The sequence below is a fragment of the Mustelus asterias genome, chromosome 23, assembly GCF_964213995.1.
Source record: "Mustelus asterias chromosome 23, sMusAst1.hap1.1, whole genome shotgun sequence".
In the NCBI taxonomy this organism is placed as follows: domain Eukaryota; kingdom Metazoa; phylum Chordata; class Chondrichthyes; order Carcharhiniformes; family Triakidae; genus Mustelus; species Mustelus asterias.
This window is the reverse complement of record NC_135823.1, coordinates 56,172,601-56,193,511: the sequence shown is the minus strand read 5'-3', so window position 1 is coordinate 56,193,511 and position 20,911 is coordinate 56,172,601. Positions and strand designations below refer to the sequence as shown.

The 20,911-nt window shown below is 40.5% G+C and overlaps 1 protein-coding gene across 9 annotated transcripts in view; it reads right to left on the bottom strand.

The window, feature by feature from the left end:
• Positions 1-20,911, bottom strand: part of LOC144510805 (phosphoribosyl pyrophosphate synthase-associated protein 2) — a 41,031-nt gene that overhangs the window by 16,278 nt on the left and 3,842 nt on the right. For 4 of the 9 annotated variants that reach the window (XM_078240706.1, XM_078240704.1, XM_078240703.1 and 1 more), the window contains 4 exons: positions 19,884-19,936; positions 4,762-4,828; positions 3,531-3,703; positions 612-727 (listed from right to left, as the gene is read on the bottom strand). In XM_078240706.1, the coding sequence (XP_078096832.1) occupies positions 612-727; positions 3,531-3,703; positions 4,762-4,828; positions 19,884-19,936 (409 nt within the window). Of the gene's footprint in view, positions 1-611; positions 728-3,530; positions 3,704-4,761; positions 4,829-17,793; positions 17,877-19,883; positions 19,937-20,911 lie in introns of those variants that run through there. The other 5 variants (XM_078240709.1, XM_078240708.1, XM_078240707.1 and 2 more) reach the window with 3 other exon arrangements.

Here is a 20,911-nt window from a genome sequence, read left to right as displayed (position 1 = left end):
ATCCAACAACCCTATAATGTGCTTTTTGTAATAAAATGTTTTCATGAACTACACAATGTAGAATAGTAACATGCCATTTCTGTAGTTAGATCACTGTCTCAAGCAGCTCTTCCCTCTCGTCCCCTTAGTTGCTAATGACTGAAGAACAGGCTGGGTTAAATAGCGAAAATAAACTTCTGTGTAGATATTCCTATATACAGTATAATACCCTCCAGCTCTTGGAACTGGGGTCTGCAAGTCACAAAGGTGCTGAGCAATGCTACGCAATAATACATTTGGTAATCAAGTAAGCATTGCTGTCCATGTTGCTATTTAAAAACAGCACAGCTCTCATATTAAACTATGTTAATATCATACAAATGCTATTCAAAATATTCAAACATTCAAAGTAGCTCTCAATAGTGACCCACTGGCGAGTTTAAGTTCTTTCAAAGCGCAACACTGAACAGTATGGAAATTCTGAAAACAGATTAGGGAAGCCTCCACATCTTTAGTTTGGCATCTCAAATATTGGGGCAAATAACTACAGTTTAGCATATATTTGGTGACTGCTGACAGAGCTCATCTCTGAAAACAGTGTATCCGTCATGCAATAACTCCATCAATCTCACCTCTTCTTGAATGTATTGTAACAGGAATGGGGATGCCCGCAGATTATCAACCGGAATATTGAAAAATCCTTGGATTTCTTTCTGATGCAAATCCATTGTAATCAAATGAGTCAAGCCTGAGGAGAGTGTGGAAATAAATACAAAATCTGCAACAGCAGCTCAAGTTTGTATGCACTTGGTGTCCTCGCAGCAGTGATCAAACCACATAAGCAAACTAAATTACTACAGCAGGATTATCTTTAACTCCAAGTATCTTTCACGTGCCTTAAAAACTGCATGCTTTAATTAATGTCTCATTTACTGAATGCGTTTCCACATTCACCTTGTACTTTAAAGTGAGATAGACTCCTTCACCAGGAATAGAAAATGACTGGGCACTGTTCACCTTTCAAAAGAAAAAATTTAGTTTCTGAAGCGCAACCTTCCCCACCTCAGTCTCTATGTTCAAAATGCTCAGAAGCTGTGGTAACAAGATAAATCTGCGAGAAAAAGAACTCCAAAATAAAACATTTTTGTCCCAGTTATTCTCAGCAAATTTAAAAGCACAATGGTGCCAACAAATACTCAACATGAAGGTTTGAAGATTGTTTAAAGTGATCACTTCGTATATGGAGGCAATAATGATTCAATGAGGTGTCAAGAGGTCTTGTGGAATAAGCCTTTACCCGTTTGTTGAATTCAATAGATTCACAACACACTATCTCAATCTGCTGCCACTTGATAATGCAGTAATAAAGTTTTATTGCCCAGTAAGCTAAATTGCACTCAATTTTATTGGCAAATAATCTCAGAACTGCTAAGAATCCTCTTCTTTCTCAAAACCTTCACCGACGCTTGCAGATTTGAATGAAATATTGGATCAGTCAATGAAGCATCAGCTTTAAAACATTCCCAAAATACCTCAGCATACGTCCTAAATGCTAGCTGATTAAATCCTTCAAAATTGCGAAGGCGCAACAGATGACAAGCTGTTCAAATTTAATTTTTGAAATATATTACAGGTGCAAAACTTGGTGCAAAGCAAAACATTGCAACACTAACTTCAATCAATTTCCTGCCTATTGCAACCAGATTTCCACCGTACTCAACATTATTGCAGAAAGCAGCTCAAAATTAATTAGGGTTCTGATGAAGTGTCACCAACAGAAATATGAACTAATTCCCACCACAGGTGTTGCCTGGTCTGCTGAGTATTTCTAGCATTTTATTTTCATTTCAGATTTCCACCATCTGCACCATTTTGCTTTTGTAGATGCCATTTGCATCATTAAAAGTATTTTTGGGTTTCCGTGGGAATTACTTTACATTTCACCTGAAATTTTCAGGTCTTCTGTTCTGGATACAGTTGCATTAGCAACTAAATAAGACTACTGACAGAACTCGGTGAGTAGCATTTCAACACATCCAACAAGGAGAGATTTGAAAGAGCAGATTCATGGTCTGAATGGACTTTTCTGTACTATCAACTCTGCACCAACAATTCTCCACTTAGTTTAATTAACATCTCTGCTCAATTTTCCTTTCATTGCTTTTTCAAGCAATAGTCTTTTTTAAAGAATATAAAAGAACCCTGTCCTTCAGGAGGTTTGTGGCACCAAATTCTGATCACAATGTGTGAAACTCTCCTGCAATACTTTACAATCTGAGGGAGGACATGGTTCAAAAATATCAAAACCCCCACTTTTTATTTGCAAATCAACAGAAAACTGTAATGCACAAGGAAAGATGATATATGACTTGTGACCAGCATTACTCCCCAGCTAATAGTTCACTCAATTGGGTAAAAGTGCCATTAGAATTCCCACAAAAGGGGCTACAGATCTGAACAAGAACATCTTTCCCATTCCCAAACATCCAGCCCAGAGGATGTCTATTCATCCAAAAGGCTCACAAAGAAAAGCCCGATTGTAAAATTTAGATGTGGAGATGCCGGCGTTGGACTGGGGTAAACACAGTAAGAAGTCTCACAACACCAGGTTAAAGTCCAACAGATTTATTTGGTAGCAAATACCATAAGCTTTCGGAGCAGAGCTCCTTCGTCAGATGGTGTGGAAATGTCATCTCCATCTGACGAAGGAGCAGTGCTCCGAAAGCTTATGGTATTTGCTACCAAATAAATCTGTTGGACTTTAACCTGGTGTTGTGAGACTCCTTACTGTGTAAAATTTAGAACATACAGATTGTCTCAATGCTCTAACCACGAATATGCCAGGATGTGCATTTTACTGACTTTCTGTAACATACCAGTCCAAAGATGTGCGGGTTAGGTTGATTGGCCAGGTTAAAATTGCCCCTGAGATGCGTAGGTTAGAGGGATTAGCGGGTAAATATGTGGGGGTAGGGCCTGGGTGGGATTGTGGTCGGTGCAGACTCGATGGGCCGAATGGCCTCCTTCTGCACTGTAGGGTTTCTATGATTTCTATTTCTATGATACCTAACAGTATCAGCCATGTCTCAGTTGTGGCTCTCTCACCAAACCAGAAGATTGGACATTCAATCCCCATTCTAGGATTTGAGCACATAACCTAGATTGACACATCAGTACAGCACCGAGTGCTGCATTGATGGAGCCGGCATCTTTCAGATGAAGAATTCAAAATAACGACCGCCAGCCCTCTCTGGGTGAATGCAAGAGCTCCCAAGGTCAACATTTATCACTTGATCATCAGCAAAAACGGATTAACTGGTCATGCATCTCGGTGCTGTTTGTGGGATCTTGCTGTTGCATTTGTCTACCAGACAGCAAATGCACTTCAGAAATAATTCAATCAGCTATAAACAAACTTTGAGATGTCTCGCGTGAAAAGTGCTATACAAATTGAAGTTCTTTCTTTTCTGAAGAAAAAATATCTTCTCTACAACACTGTGTACAGCTCCCATAAGCCAAGATGCAGAACACATAGCTTAAGCACAACTCACCAGCTTTGCACATCATGGATGCCAGAAGCTTGGACACAATGGAACCTCGTTTCCTCATCTTACATTGCTTGCTGTATGGAAAGTAAGGGATTACACCAATGATATTCTTGGCACATGAGGTCTTAGAGGCATAGATCATGATAAGGAGCTCCATAATGGTGGTATTGACATCCCTGTTGTCCAAGAAAAAGTTATGATTTAAAAAATATTTCTTTACTCATGTGTGACAATGACATGCATTTTCATTTGTTTTAATTCTCCTACTCTCCCCTCATTTTCCCTCTTGAAAAGCCATCCTCAATCAAGAGCAACAGGTCTATCTGCAGGTTATCGTCACCACTTCTTGACCAACTTGAGGCAAAAGAAGAACAAGTTAAATCTTATAACTGCCTCTTATCTCTGCCCAAGAAATTCTACCATGCAAGTGACTTAAGACTTAGGCTTCAATGATCTAGTCAAATCTAAAGATTCAGCATGGTGGCTACTCGGCCATTCACCATAACATTGTTCTTCCAGTGGTCACTAAAGCTGAAAATTAAAAATAGACATCCTTTCTTGAGCTTGCTCAAGTCAGTTTCATTGAAAAAAAAAAGTCAGCAACATATTAGCAATCCAATTTTATGCAGCATTTGCTGTTTTGGACAGTCAAGCAAGTTGAACAAGATCACTAAAAAAAGGCACAGTTGCTTGCACTTTGTTTCACAAGCCTTTTAAATTTAAAAAAAAGTAATACTTCTTAGAAACGATCAGGGGTTTCAACTTACACCGGAACTGTGGTTGAGACTGGCTTCCTGAATTGAGTCAGAACAGATGTGCTAGCATGACAAATGCGCATGAAAAATCCATTGACAGAGATCACAAACTAAGAGAAATGCTTTATATGTTGATTTTGCCCTCTGTTTCTATTCTAAATTTGGTATTTTGATGCAGCTAAGAAGGCTCTGACCGTTAAAATATATGTGCACTGCCTGGAGAAGAAAAAGTTATTTTAGTACTCGTTCTTCAAGAAATTTAAGAAACAGGAGTGGTGTCCCTTCTTTAATCAGAGTTGTACACTGAAGTTACAAACCGAGTTTTAACTTAAAATCAAAGATAGCACAGACAGGAGTTAAAGCTTCATTTTCAAAATATACCTCACTCAAAACCCAAATGCAAATTACGCAAGCTTATGTTCCCTGTTGGATCAATAAAACGCACAGTAGATTAAATTACATTTCACCACAGTACTTACTTTGAAACAGTCTGAATAATAAATACGTCTTTTCCTCTGACAGATTCCTGAATCTGTACTCTTGTTTCTATCAGAAAGAGCAGAAAATCACCAGAGTTAAGCAACATTAAAATGGGAGTTCAAACTAATTTCACATTGCTAATTCCTATACCCCTGCAGTTCAATCTAAACAGCTGACTTAACATCAAAAACAAAGTAAAAATTTAACTGCTGATACTCAGGAACAAAAAAATGTTCAACAGGTTTCTTCACAATTTAGGGATAATAATCTTAAAGCAGGCAAGAAGGTATCCAACAATCAATAAAAAGCAAGTAAATATTGCCCATTAAAAGCAATTGGGAAACCCTACATTGGTAAACTATTCTGTGGTTACGTATTCTACATCTCTGTCAAACAAAGACAGTGGTTACCACGGCTGCCTCACAGCGCCAGGGACCCGGGTTTGATTCCAGCTTTGGGTGTCTATCTGTGTGGAGTTTGCACGTTCTCCCAGTGCCTGCGTGGGTTTCCTCCAGGTGCTCCAGTTTCATCCCACATTCCAAAGATGTGTAGGTTAGATGGATTAGCCTTGGTAAATGCGTGGGGATAGGTAGGGGCATGGGGTGGGCTTGCTCAGAGAGTCAGTGGGCTGAATGGCCTGGTTTTGCACTGTAGGGATTCTATAGTGCCACAGAAGGATTTGGGACCAGTGGGCGGCACGGTGGATAGCACTGCTGCTTCACAGCGCCAGGGATCAGTGTTCGATTCCTGGCTTGGGTCAGTGTGTGTTGAGTTTGCACATTCTCCCCATCTCTAAGTGGGTTTCCTCTGGGAGCACCAGCTTCCTCCCACAGTCCAAAGATGTGCGGGTTAGGTGGATTGACCATGCTAAGTTGCCCCTTAGTGTCAGGGGATTAACTAGGGCATGGGTGAGATTGTGGTCGGTGCAGACTCGATGAGCCGAATGGTCTCCTTCTGCAATGTAGGATTCTATGATTCATTGCTGATGTTTACAGAATCTATTATTTCACAAAATAAGATACGTTATTTATCAATGTCACAAAGTAATGCAACATTGGTTTTTACTTGCACTGGAATTTTTGTTCTTATGCAATGGCTCAGATTTTGCAGTGGTAATGACAACACAACCATCAGCGTTTGCCAACATTACACCACCAATAAAGCCAGCAAGTACTGGAGGCCATTCACATAATAATGTGGGAGTCTAGGAGCTGCTGTCAGTGATCTGGATTATGTTAAGGTACCTCCTGACAGCAATCAATTGAATTGTCGAATCTCACTGGAAAAACCTTTGAAAAAGTCGCATTTTGCTGATTGGCATTTGTTGAATGAGGTTTAACGGGGAAGGGAGAAACATTTGCTTTGGTACAGGACAACGACACAATTTTTCATTCCATAGAATCCCTACAGTGCAGAAAGAGACCATTCGGCCCATCGAGTCTGTGCTGACTCTCTGAAATAGCATCCCATCCAAGCCCCTCCCCTCTGCCCTATCCCCATAGCACACACATTTTCCATGGCTAATCCACCTAACCGACACAGCTTGAGACTGGATAGAAACCAGAGCACCCGGAGGAAACCCACACAGACATGGGGAGAATGTGCAAACTCCAGAGTCACCTGAGGCTGGAATCAAACCTTGGCCCCAGCGCTAATCACTGTGCGCCCTGTTTCACAGGGTATGGTCAACGGCAAGGCTAGCATTTATTGTCCATCCCAAATTACTCTGATGGTGATGATTCTTGAGCATAGCGGAGTGGCTTACTACGCTATTTCAAAGGGCAGTTAAAAGTCAACCACACTGCAGCAGGGGTCATTTGGCCAATATTTTCACACGAAAATATTTAGAACAGATGTAGTCAAAAATGATTCAAATACTCTCAGGAAATGAATTTTAACTCTTTTGCCATAGAATATTTGAACACTTTTAGGAGATGAAAGCTGTTATTCCAGTTTGGCAAATGCAAGTTGTAAAAATACCATAGGTTGAGGCATCTTTTTTAATTTCCAAAGTAGATAGGTCACCTACATACAAGCCTTTCTTACAAAGATATCGCACCAAGCAAAACAATAAAATGGCCTTGTGAGGAAAGAGAGATTAAGCAGAGTTATATAATCAAATTGATTTTTCATTTACGAGATCAGATGGAATGTAGAACCAAAGGGTAAACATATTCAATCTTTGTTTCGTGTTTCAGTTATGTGAAGTAAACTTAAAGTTACATCCCACCAGGTCTGACTGGCCAATGGTTCACAAAACTGCTCATAATTTGGCTCACAACTACAGCCCACTCATTACAACTGGAGTAAGGGAAAAGATGCAGGCCACATATGGCTCCATGACAAAAAATACTAAAGGTACAGAGGTACTTTATTCTGCAATTGAATAAGGTTTGTTTGATGTGGAAGTGATATTTCTCTTCCACTACATTTTGTAAATATAGCATTTCACATCAACAGGCTTGTTGCTTTGTTCAGCCATTACACATTATAGCGATCAGAACACGATGTTATGCAACCAAACCCACCCACGTAACCCAAGCTCATTAGCACAACATATTCTGGCAAGAGTTGACTTATTGCAGACCATTACTTAACGCATGTAGATATATTTCTGACTGTCAATTTGCAATCCTCACTGTTTATCCCAATTCACAACAGTGCAAAAGCCCCGAAGAACCAAATTAAGTGACAATTTTTTCCAACTTAAAAGGTAATGGAGCAGAACCAAGTGATCTTTCCTTCTATAGCGGCTGTGCAAGCATGACTTTCTCGTAGAAATATTTACTTTAAAAATACTCTGAAGCACTATCAGTGATTAGGAGCACAGGTTAGTAAATAAGTGACCAACAAGGGTACTTTGGTTTGAATTTACACTAATCAGAATGCCACTTCTCAGCAAGAACCCCAAAATGTCATTCAGCAACTGAATTTGACCTGTTCAATCACTAATCCAGTAGTTTTGCTGCTTTTTGTTTTAATAAAAAGAACCTTAATCCTTTGTAACTGAGAACTTTCAGTGCATTTGAAAATAATAGTTCATCCTATATTAAATCGGTTCACAATTCTTTCAAATCTCAAGTTCCACCGCCCACCACCCAAACATTAAGTAATAGGTAGTAGTTACCTCGTCATAGCACTATGAAACTCATTTCAGAAGCCAATCGTAAAAAAAATTACACCATTTAGATTTGAGCTGGCAACAAATTTTAAAAGTCCAAGTTCAGTCCTGGATGCAAGGGTCACCAAACGATTTGCACTTTTGAAAGCTGAGTGCGCTTCACCCTTGACACCAACTACGAAAATAAAATGTTATGCTACATACTTGGCAAGTGAAGCACATACACTTACATTCCAATGTGCAGGTTAACTACAAAACCAGTCTATTCCAAATGCCTTAACTAGCTGGTAGATCATTCAAGATTAAACATTTGTTTTATATTTATACATTGCAATGTGAATATTCCAGTTTGCAACACACACACACATCAGTTACTGCCCCAGAGAGTTAAAGCTAAAGTTTATTTATTTGTCACAAATAGGCTTACACATTAACACTGCAATGTTGTTAGTCACCTCTCGGTCCTCTCTTCCCCAGAGTAACAAGAGCCCCAACCCCCTCAGCCTTCCTGATCAGAGTGTAATCCCTCTAATGCACTGCCCCAGAAAGTAGGTCACCTCTTAGTTCTCTCTTCACCTAAGTAACAAGAACCCCAACCTCCTCAGTCTTCCTGATCAGAGTGTAATTATTGTATGACTGTCTCCTGATCATTTGATATCCTTTTTGTAATGTGGAGAGCATAACCATGCTAAGTGTAGTCTAAACAAGGTTCTATACAAATTTAACAATTTTCAATTCTATTCAAGAAATGAAACCCAGTGCTTTAATTGCATTTTTCATACCTTGCTAACACATGTTGCCAAAACAAAATAACCTGGATTTCTGTCCTTAATAATCAACTGAGCCTGGCCAATGGGCTATCACTACAGTTTAAACTTTGACAAAGCAAGTGAGCAAGATTTGAGAGGCAATCTTCAAATGGAAGAAAATTCAAAGGTCAGGAAAATCAATCAGCTGAACTGTGACACTGGCTGAATTGACGAAGAGTCGTTAAATTAGGATGCAGATACAGCAAGTAGTCTCACAACACCAGGTTAAAGCACAACAGTTTTATTTGGCAGCACGAGCTTTCGGAGCGTTGCCCCTTCATCGGGTGAGTCACCTAGGATACAGATAGCTCAAGATTGAAATACAAGACATCATTCTGCTTGCAATTAGACCAACATACAATCTATCTTAAAAATTCAGAGGGGAGTTAACTTGAATTCCAAACTTCAACTCCAGTAATTCATTTGGTAAACATTGTATAACTGCACAGGGGCAATCATTAGTCTTCATCCAGTTAAGTTCATTTCAACCATGGCAGTGATTGGATACAACTGGTTCTAGCAGTCCCCTTAACTGCTGGGGGCAGGGTGAAGACAACCAGAGTTTCTACTCCCGAATGCTATGAAACAAATGCTTGTACGATGGGTGAAAACAGTATTAAGTGTGGCCGCAAAAGCCCCCAGTTGAACAAGGCATCAGATTGTGGGAACCGAATGCAAACACACATCAGTTACTCAGGAACAACATAAAGACACATAGGAAGGGGAATCAATTCAGAACACAAGAGCAATCCACATGTACACAGTTATCAAGAGGCTGACCTTCAAACTTTGGATTCAATCTGTCCTACAAATAGAAAGAAGCAGATGTCACTGATCTAATTAATCAAAATTCAATTCAAATGAAAAAGGGCATTTCAACTACTAAAAGGACATAATTGTTATTGAGAAACATTTAGCAATATTGTGTTTGCCAAACACCAGTCGTCAAAAGCAGCTGTGATGGCGAGATTTTCTCCAGAAAAGCTGCTGGACTCAATTCTCTCGGACAATATAACTACGATGCTGCCAATAAATTACACACCAAGCAATGAAACCATCTGCCCGAAAGAGAGAAAGTTCAAAAAGGAGGACATTTGGCCCATCGTGTCCACCCATTCCGGCAAAAAAAAGAGATATTCAGCCTAGTCAGCTTTTGGTCCTTAGTGTGTTACAGCGACCAGTGTCCATATCGAAGGCCTTTTTCAAAACAAACTGCGATGAGTGCCTTCAGGCAGCCAGTTCCAGACACCCATCACCCTCCAGATAAAATTACTCCTCAACTCCCCTCTAAATATTCTGCCAGTTACGTTAAATCTATGGCCTCAGGTCATTGACCCCTTGGCCAAGGGAATTAGGTCCTTCTAACTACCCTAGCTCGGCCTTTCATAATTTATATACCACATCTTAGTTAAATCTCATCGCGGCCTCCTCTATTCCAGAGAAAACCAACAGTCTTTCTAATCTTGCCCCATAGCTAAAATTGTTCAGTCCTGGCAATAAATTCAAATCTCCTCTATATCCTGTCTAATTCAACCACATCCCTCCTGTAAATGGAGTGACCAGTACTATATACAATCCTCCAACTTGTAGCCTAGTGTTCTACAAGTTCCAATATAGCCTCTTATATTCCATGTCCAATTATAGGAAATATCCCATACACCTTAACTCCTTTATCTACCTGTCTCAATACTTCCAAGACATGCACTCCAAGCTCCTTGCATTCCTCTGCCCTCAACAGCCTATCACTAATTGTGCACGTCCTTTCCTTGTTAGTTTACTCACCTTGCATTTCCAGATTAAATTCCACTCGCCACGTTTCGGCCCACCTGACCAATCCATTATTATATCCTGCACTGTACAGTTTTCTTCCTCACTATCAACCACATGGCCACCTTTGTATCACCTGCAAATTTCTGAAGCTTAATTCATTGAAAATATCAAGAAAGCAAGGAATCCACTGAGCCCTACTGGACCCCATAGGGAGTCATGAAAACACCCAATCAAAGCCCTTTGCTTCCTGTCACTGAACCAATTTTGGATCCATCTTAGTACTTTGGATCCTATGGGTTATTTGACTGATCAGTCTACCATGTGGGACCTTGTTAAAATCAATGCATTCTATATGAAGTGTGCTGCCCTCATCACTTTTTTAAAAAAATTCAATTAAGTTGTCAAACATGATTTTCCTTTGACAAATCAATGTTGACTTCTTGATTAAATTGTGTCTTTCCAAAGGGCAATTTATACTTTCCCTTAATGCTTTCCAATAGTTTGTCCACCACTGAGGTTAGGCTGACTCAGACCTTTCCTTCATCCTTTTGTAAGGAATGGTCCAATGTTAGCATTCCTCTAGTCCACCACAGCCACATCAACAGCAGACAGAGCTGGAAAGCTATGCTTAGAACTTCTGCTTTTTCCTTCCTTGTTTCTCTTAGCCTGGGATGGATACATTTAATTTGAGCTGGCAACGTATCCACTTTCAAAAATGCTAATCTTTTAATATTTCCACACTCACTTTGTGTAGACTTTCCAATTATTTCACACTTCACCTTAACTGTTATGCCTGCATTATCCCCAACTTCTACGAAGACAGGCGCAAAGCATTCATTCAGACCAACTCGTGTCTTCCACCCCGCCACAAGTTACTTTTTGGTCCCCAGTTGGTCCCACTCTTTCATTAGTGATGTGATTTTCTATGCCCCTTTTCTCATGCCTTGTCTTTGCTTCCTGAATTTCCTTTTTAATTTCACCCCTCCATTTTCTACACTCCAGGTTTTGAGCCCTTGGTATCGAACAGAAGGTTCCATTTTTGTTTGCTTCATCGTCTTCTCATCTTTGACATCCAGGGGTTTGGATTTGGGAATCCTATCCTTTCCTTTTATTGTGGCAACATATTTGTCCTGAACATTCCCCCTCTCCTCCACGACTGCCTCAAGTAGCTGTTTCCAATCCACCTTTGTAAAATTGGTCTTTCTCCAATTAATTTTTGGTTTATCTTCGTTCTTTTCCATAACTACGCCAAATCTAATTGATCACTATCACCATAATGCTCTTCCTCTGACACTCCCACCACCTACCCAACTTCTTTGCTTAAAACTAGAACCAGGTCAATCCCTCGTCTTATTGAGCTTGTTTGTGTACTGGCCTGAAAAGTTCTCCTGAATGCAAATTTTAAGCATTTTGTGCCCTCTATATCTTTTATTAACTGGCATAAAATCAGTTTGAGGTATTTGAAATATCCTATTACTGCCCTATTGTTCTGCACTTCTCAGCAATTGGCCTACATCTTTGTTCTCATCTCTTTGGCTGTTGACAGTCTATAATATTCTCCTCACAGTGCGACTGCCCCTCTTGTTCCCAATTCAACCCATATGGACATATCAGATTATCTTTTTAACATATCATCCACCTTTCCTTCAGCTGAGATTGTCTTTATAACCAACACTGTGGCTCCCAAATCTGTTTTTACCCACCTCTAATCCAAAAATCCTTTAACTAGGTATGTCAACATTCCTGTCATTCTTTAAACCATGCTTCTATGACCATACTTTCAAGTCTATCTGTGCCTTGGGCTCATCTGTTTTATTCACAAGATTTCTGAAGTATATGCCACTAATCAGTGAAAGACTCATTTATTTTCTAGCTATTGTTTTTTCTTGCCTTCCAACTCGCATACTAATTTTCTGCCCCTCTTTCACCAATATTGCTTCTCTCGCTTTGGAATCTACACTCGGGTTCTAACCCATTTCCCTATTAAGCTAGTTTAAATCCTCCCTAACAGTACTAGCAAAATCCCCTTATGGTCAATCTTGAGGTGCAACCCACCCAGCTTGTGAAGGTCCCATCTTCCCAGATGCCCCAGGAATCAAAAGCCCTGCCTTTGTTTCATCTCTTTATCCATATATTTATCTGCATTATCCCTCTTTTTCTGCACTCATTAACATGTGAGACCAGAGGTAATCCAGAGATTACTAACTTTGAGGTCCTGCTTTTTAAATTTATTTCCTACCATCCTAATATCTCAATAGGACCCTATTCCTTTTCCTACTTGGGTCATTGGTCGGGATACGAACCACAATATCTGGCTATTCAATTCCTTCCCCAGCTGCCTATCATCCTGGAGTCATATCTGCAACTGCAGAAAGGCATGTCTTTTAGAGTCACCCATAATGCCATGGTCTTGGCTCCAATCGTACCTCTCAAAAAAGAACCAGTCACTCTTAGATATTCAATGGAATCCTGCTCTACCTGCCTGGTCGTCCATCCCACATAGCTCTCAATCACACAGGTGCAATGCATTGATAACAAGTTGTTCAGGCTCCTCTGACTGATGACACTTCCTGTGCATATGGTTTTCCAGAACACATGCAGCAAAATCCCACATGGGAGACTTATTAAGACGGCAAATGCACATGGGATACAGGGTGATCTGATAAAGTGGATTCATAATTGGCTTAGCGGTAGGAGACAGAAGGCTATGACAGACGGCTGCTTTAGTGGCTGGAGGCGTACCACAGGGACCCGTGCTGGGTCCCCTATTGTTTGTCATTTATATAAATGACATAGATGACTATGTGGGGGGTAGGATCAGTAAGTTTGTCGAAGACAAAGATTGGCCAGGTGGTTAACAGTGAGGTTGAGTGTCTTGGGTTACAGGAAGATATAGGCGAGATGGTCAAATGGGCATGTTGTGGGAAAAGTCAAAAAGTTTTAAAGTCACAATAACGGCTTGAACAGTCTCAATTTTACTCCAAAAGGCAGATAAGTGGCAGATGGAATTTAACCTTTGGAAAGAATAATTTGGAATTAACCTTTGGAAAGAATAATTTGACAAGGAAGTATACGGTGAAAGGTCTGACACTGGGAAGTTCCGAAGAACAAAGGGACCTTGGTGTGTTTGTCCATAGATCTCTGAAGGCAGAAAGGCAGGTTAATAGGGTGGTGAAAAAAGGCATATGGCACACTCGCCTTTATTAATCGGGATATAGATTACAAAAGCAGAGAGGTCATGATGGAGTTGTATAGAACTTTAAAGTCACAGCTAGAGTACTGTGTGCAGTTCTGGTCGCCACATCATAAGAAGGATGTGATCGCACTGGAGGGGGTGCTGAGAAGATTGACCAGGATGTTGCCTGAGAAGGAACATTTAAGTTATAAAGAGAAGTCGGATAGGCTTGGGTCTCTGGAGCACAGAAGACTGAGGGGTGACCTGATTGAGGTGTTCAAGATTATGAGGGGCATGGACAGGGTGCATCTGTTCTCCTTAGTTGAAGGGTCAGTTACGGGGGGATACAAAAGTTAAAAGTGAGGGGTGAGAGGTTTAGGGGGGATTTGAGGAAAAACCATTTTACCCAGAGGGAGGTGGTGACAGTCTGGAATGCACTGCCTGGGAGGATGGTGGAGACGGGATGCCTCACATCCTTTAAAAAGTACCTGGATGAATACTTGGCATGCCATAACATCCAAGGCTATGGGTCAATTGCTGGCAAGTGGGATCAAGTGGGCAGGCCAGGGCCTTTCATGCATCGGTGCAGACTCGATGGGCCGAAGGGCCTCTTCTGCACTTTAGGATGCTGCGATTCTGTGAAAATATTCTTCACAGGAAATCACAACTCAAAACAGGCACAATAGTGTCACTTCACTGCATTTACATTTATATCCCAATTGGAGGAGCCTTTGGAGCTTCTGTATCCTATTTATCCCTATATACAAGCTCCTGCACTGAATAGCTATGTCCAAGATATGGTAGAACAAAAACCTTTTGTGAATAATTACTTGATAATTAATGAGCAGCCCCCCCCCCCCACAAAGTTAAGCCTCTTTACCAAACATAGCCCAAAAGGCAGCAGAAGTGCAAATTGTCAATACTGTAATTTCAATTTCACACTTCAAAACACACAGCTACAATGACTTCAGTGATCTGAAGTTTGCTTCTCAAATTTGTGCAATTACTAACACTCTAGTGTCCGTCCATAGATTAGCGCAGCATCACAGACAATTCAAACAAAATGTACCAATAGTTTCACAGAAAACCTTCATAACCCCAGTTCATTATGCAAGGACACTTCAAAAAATTCATATGTTACACCTTAAAATCCATGAGAGTAAAGCATTATTTGGTCAAATCCAAAACTCCATTTACAGAAAACAAGCCCGTATTCAGTCTTTTTTTTAATGCTTCCCATTCTACTAAAATCACAAAAGCAATTTAAAAACAACCCCGCAATTTCTCTTTGCGCACTTTCACCTTGATACAACGCATACATCATGGCTGAACTTATTGGGACTAACAGGGGGCACACGTTGGTCAGGCTCTCACCTGTCCTAAGTATTTGACTGGGTTATACAAGTTGCTCGCTGAGCAGGATTCACAGTGCCAAGTTCAGACCAGCAGCTTTTCAAACACCAACACATCACTAAAGAACTCTCATTCCATGAGACAAATTAGTTCAAGTTACTTATACAAGAATTGACTATAAAGTAACTGAATGAAACTGGTAACATTTTATCCATGGAATTCTTGGGCAAGTGGAAAAAAAAAGTCCATTATACAACGTGTACTGAAATCAATAAATACTGCCAAGTTCAATTTTCAAAATGACTTACAAACCCTGTCGTTGATACGGAGGTATGGCTGCACTTAAATTGTGCATTTCGAAAAGTGGTAAGCGTCGGCTTGTTGTTTCAAATTCCCAATGACAAGAAAGCACAGAGTGAAACTCGAGCACCACCACAAATGGAGAAAAATATACCTAGCGGGTAAATCATACCCAGCTTTCTCTTGTATTGCTTCTAGAAGGTAACTGCTGTACAGCACTGAAAGTATCCTTGGAGCCGACTACTGCTCTACTCTGACATCCAGATATTGGGATATGATTGTTACTTTAACAGGTCTGTGACATTACTGATAATGGCAAGGCTCCTACACTTTGGAACTACCACAAAATTAGATGCTATGAGAACAAGATGTTTCAATTTGCAGTTTGAGTTAAGTTAATGCAAGTGGATCATGCAATCATTAATTAACACCAAATGTCAGCCAAGATTTTGCACAGACACGAGCTGTTCAAGAGGTTTCCATTCACTTCCACCATCCACACATATTTGTGGGCAGCTGCCTAAACAGCACTAATCATTTGCTATTTCCACTGAGGTCAATTATCAAGGCACTGCCTTGTAACAGCAGCAGCTATTTCAGACAGCAATGGATGATACTTGCCATATCACATACATAGATATTAACAAAACTCAGACTCATTATTTAAATGTAGTAAAATCTTTAAACGTAACAAATGGTGTCATGAAAGTTATTTCTAATTGGGAGCAGCAGATGCTCCCGGGGTCATTGGGTTTCTCTGTTGGTCACAGCTGTCCAATTAGATTTAGCACCGTAAATCCTTTGTTTATTTCCAAGAGGTAATTCCATTCAAACTAACAGCTGTTTCCAAATAACTTCGCTCAATGTTATTAGATTTTTGAAAATTCTGCCAGCAGAAAAAAATTATCTCAGAATATAAAGTCTATTTTAAGATCATCATGCTCTTATTGAATGGTGGAACAGGCTCAAGGAGCAGCATGGCCTACTCCTGCTCCTGAATTTAAGATTATAATACTTTGATGTCTATCACAACTACTCGTGCACAAGAATGCTAGGTGCAGTTTTACCATCCCTTTCGTATAGCAGACAACTCCAAAGATGTGCAGGTTAGGTAGACTGGCCATACTAAATTGCCCCTTAGTGTCAGGGGGGCACTAACAGGGTAAATGCTTGGGGTTACGGGAATATGGCCTGGGAAGGATTGTCGTCCATGCAGGTTCAATGGACTGGATGGCCTCCTTCTGCACTGTAGGGATTCTATGAAATCACCTAAGATCCAAAGATGTGCGTGTTAGGTTGATTGGCCATGCTAAAATTGCCCCTGAGATGCGTAGGTTAGAGGGATTAGCGGGTAAATATGTAGGGATATGGGAGTAGGATCTGGATGGGATTGTGGTCGGTGCAGACTCGATGGGCCAGATGGCCTCTTTCTGCACTGTAGGGTTTCTATGATTTTATGACCTTAATATCAACACCCCCGCTATAAGCAGTTGGGAATTCATATGAATGTGAGAACAGTGAAATAATTTCAGAAGAGGACTCACCAACCCTGAGCAAAAGGAAAAACCAGTACCACTTATTCCTTTCACCTGCAAAGGCAATATGATTCAGCAGATAAATTTCCAATAGGAGTTTTGATGTCATGTCTCTGTGAGCTAGCCAGTGGTGATAATGGAACAGCTGTAAAGAGATTACCACTATAACCTGGCAAAGCATAGCTCCAAAAATGTCAACATTCAGCCACCCATTTACAACCCATCAAAACAATAACAATGTGGAATCATATAGCTCAAAGGCAGCATACTACAATGCTGCTTCAGCAATGATACTTAAATCAATGATTGATGGGATAAAGCCCACCCTAATTTATTTTTCCAACTACAAGTCAGACTATGAATTTAGTTCCAGAGATCAGTCCTAAACAAGTGAATCCTAAGAAACTATCATATTACACAAGTAAGTATGAAAGTGGCTGAAAGCCTGAAGCCAGATAAGAACTTTTTTGAGGAACTCTTGCAGGTATATTAAAGGCAAATTAGGGTGGCATGGTGGCACAGTGGTTAGCACTGCTGCCTCACAGCGCCAGGGACCTGGGTACGATTCCTGGCTTGAGTCACTGTCTGTGCGGAGTCTGCACATTCTGCCCATGTCTGCGCGGAGTCTGCACATTCTCCCCATGTCTGCGTGGGTTCCCTCCAGATGCTCCAGTTTCCTCGCACAGTCCAGAGATGTGCAGCTTAGGTTGATTGGCCATGCTAAATTGCCTTTAGTGTCAGGGGGACTAGCTAGGATAAACGCATGGAATTATGGGGATAGGGCCTGGGTGGGATTGTGGGTGATGCAGACTCGATGGGCCGAATGGCCTCCTTCTGCTCTGTATGATTCTATGATCTATAGGGATACAGTTGGAAGAATCTGTCTCAAAAGCCCCAAAATTGTTAATAAAAGCCCACATTTGTCAAACATAAAGCAAATTCAGTGCCATTTGTGATGCATTACTAACAGTTTGGTGCTTTGAACCGCTTTGTCTTAGAATCTGGATAAAGGGTGCCCAAACATCTCAATCAGAGCTTCTGCATCGGTCACAACATCACATGTCTGGCAAATTATACAATTATACTGTTAGAAACTTTCAGCAGGAGAACTGAGGCTTTTCAAGACACGAGGAAGCTGGTGAGCAAAGAAAATAGAAAAAACATTTAACCTAAAGGAAAGGATACGGAAGAAAGTACTAATTTATATAATGCCTCATTACATCCTCAGGCTAAAAGAGCTGCTCATATTAATTACTGTTACATGATATTCAAAGTTGCTACACAGGGAAAAAACCAGCCTGCGCACCGTGAGAAACCATATTTTTCAGTACAAATTGCTGCTATGGCTTCATCATAGGTCTGGAGGCAAATTTACCTTTTAGCTAATGCGAGTGGGCCATTCTGCACTTGGGGTCCCAATATTTATGTTAACCACCCCAACAAAATGTGCATTTATGACCAATGACCTACGTCTTAAACCCTCCCCTTCCCAAATAAATTCCTGCACATGAATTTGATCTGACCTAAAAATAAAACCTGTTGACACATCAGGGTCTTTTTAAACACATGTATGCAGACTGGTTGCACAACCACTCCGGCATGGGTTCACCTGTAGGTCACTGTCCTCCCTTTCAATCACAAAAATGGAATGGCGAACTTAGTGAAGGGAGGAGCTTGAACACAAATCAAACATCAGCACACCTGTGGCCAACCTTTAACACACTTCGGCATCTTTTAATTTAAAAACCATCTCAATGAGAAAGCTTGCTGCCCCAAATCACATAGAACTTTAACGGCCCGAGCTTTGTATATAGCTATGTTCTGAACCAGGACTCTTGTCCAGTAGTGTAGGCAACACAGAGAGAACATTAGCTTTGCTTCACGTGCTCCTGGAAGAATACAGTTGTGCAATAGACACACTGATGAATGTTCTACCTGGAATCAATTTACAGACTATTGTAGGAACAATCACAATAATTGCAGTGAGGTTTCTGAGGTTAAAAACAGCAAGTTAATCCTTTTGAGTAAGCAGAATGTCAGATACAGACTTACACTAGACATTGTTTACTATTAAATTCAGCCCTGAGTTTTGTTTTTAAAAAGCTCAAGAGAGTACATTTTTCCTCAGCTTGCTAATGAGATGCAAACTCAGTTTCAGAGGTAGAGACCAGATTACAACTAGGTGGCAACACTCAAAACTATCTTGCCCACACCATCCAACAGAGAGGCTGGGGGGAACCTCGAAGGGAACCGCCAAGCTTCTGTTGAGTCACTCCTGCCAGCCCAGTCTGGAGAAGTATCAGCAGAGGTCTGGGAGCAGGACAGTCACAGTGTATTGATGGAATTTTTTTTTAAAAAAGCCCAAATTAAAACAAAACCGTTAAAATCCAAAGTAGGAAGAATATTCCCTTTGCTCCAACGGAACTGCAATTTCCAACACATACAAATTAAAGGAATGATGCAGCCATGTTCTGCTGTAAGTCTGTCGTTTTATCCAGTTTCACCAGGCAGTACAGTGCAACATGACAGATAAGATTGGGTAACTACTGTATATTTTGAACGTGTCCCAAGTAATAGATAGCAAGACCATCGAAATGAAAATGCTTTACTATACTCTGGCCAATTTTCTCTCTCCCTTCTAAAAGCATTAACATTTGAAAATCCACGATCACTTGAAATCTTCAGCAAAATCACTGTTCATTTCTAAAACGTAAATGGAATGCATTATGGAACATCCACTCCTTTGACACTTTCGATCAGATGCTTCAAGCTGTGCCTATATTTTGTAATATGTCTGGTTTGAAATGTTCTCATTATTTCATCAGTGTTGACCTTACAGAATTCAATTAATCCTTCAAAGTCTGCATCTGTCTCACTGACTGAGCAATTTCACCTCTTGCGTAAGCCCCCGTGTCAGAACTTATTATTAAGAGCCAAAAACTATACATGCGCAAGAGCCATTTCTCTCGAAGCAATGCTCACGCGACATCCAAGCCTTAATGCATCTAAAGTCCCAAGAGGCTTCTTGCGACTAAAATATGTTACATTGTGCACTTACCTCTGTTAGCTTCTTGGTAGACTTGAACTTTACCCGGTTCTACGCCAAGTCGCCTAAAATTGAAGATGAGGAATAACCCTCAAAAAAATCGTTCCTCAAAAACCACATTGCTGACTTTTACACAAAATTAGGGCATAGACACAAGAAATGTCTTCAATAGGGAACTGAAGATAGAGATAAAAAAATATATAAAACAGTTTGCGGAAGTGGGGTAGAAGGGAAGTCCTAAAATCTTCCCATCAAAACGCACCAAGAAGCATTGATTACCAGTAATTATTAAAGAATTATATCAACAGGCAATCACATTTTTCTCTATAACATCAACCAAATTAAAAATTATATATAATCAATGGTTCAGTGGGTAAGTAGCCTAACATAATGAGCCACATGATCCCAGCACTGACTGTTGGTCTGTGCTGCAATGCTTCATTTTAGTAGTGTTAACCTGGGTGGGTACCACAAATAGGTATTCCAAGAATGGGGGTGGGGAGGGAAAAGAGAACAAAAACTTTGATGGCTTCGGTGCATGCTGCTTGGGGCGGCGAGAGTGACTCACCTAAAACCAGACCACTTAGCTGAAGTAATGGAGAGTTTCAGCACTTGGTTGAACATCTCAATAGGTATTATCATGCTCAGTGCAGGAGGAAAGAAAGCAGGAAAAGGGGATAGCCCGAGGTAAAAGGAGCATTACTGTAATACCTCCAAAGCAATAACGTCGCACTGATCAATAAATGTATTATATTTTAAAACAGGGTGGGGAGGAAAAATGAGTCTAATGCTCGGATTGGGTCTAGATGAACAAGCTGAATAACTGGCAAAAAAAAAAATCAACAGTGACAATTCGCTATCCCAGCAAGCTTATCGGGCCAGGATTTGAAGATTCATTCTATAAACAGAAACCACTGACTCACCAAACGTGGTCTCCAGAATAAGAGTTTAATGAGCTGCATAAATCTGAGGATGAGCACCACTGCTGCCCCTCTCAAACAATGCAGACCGTATAAAATCCACATCATTTAAAACTAGCA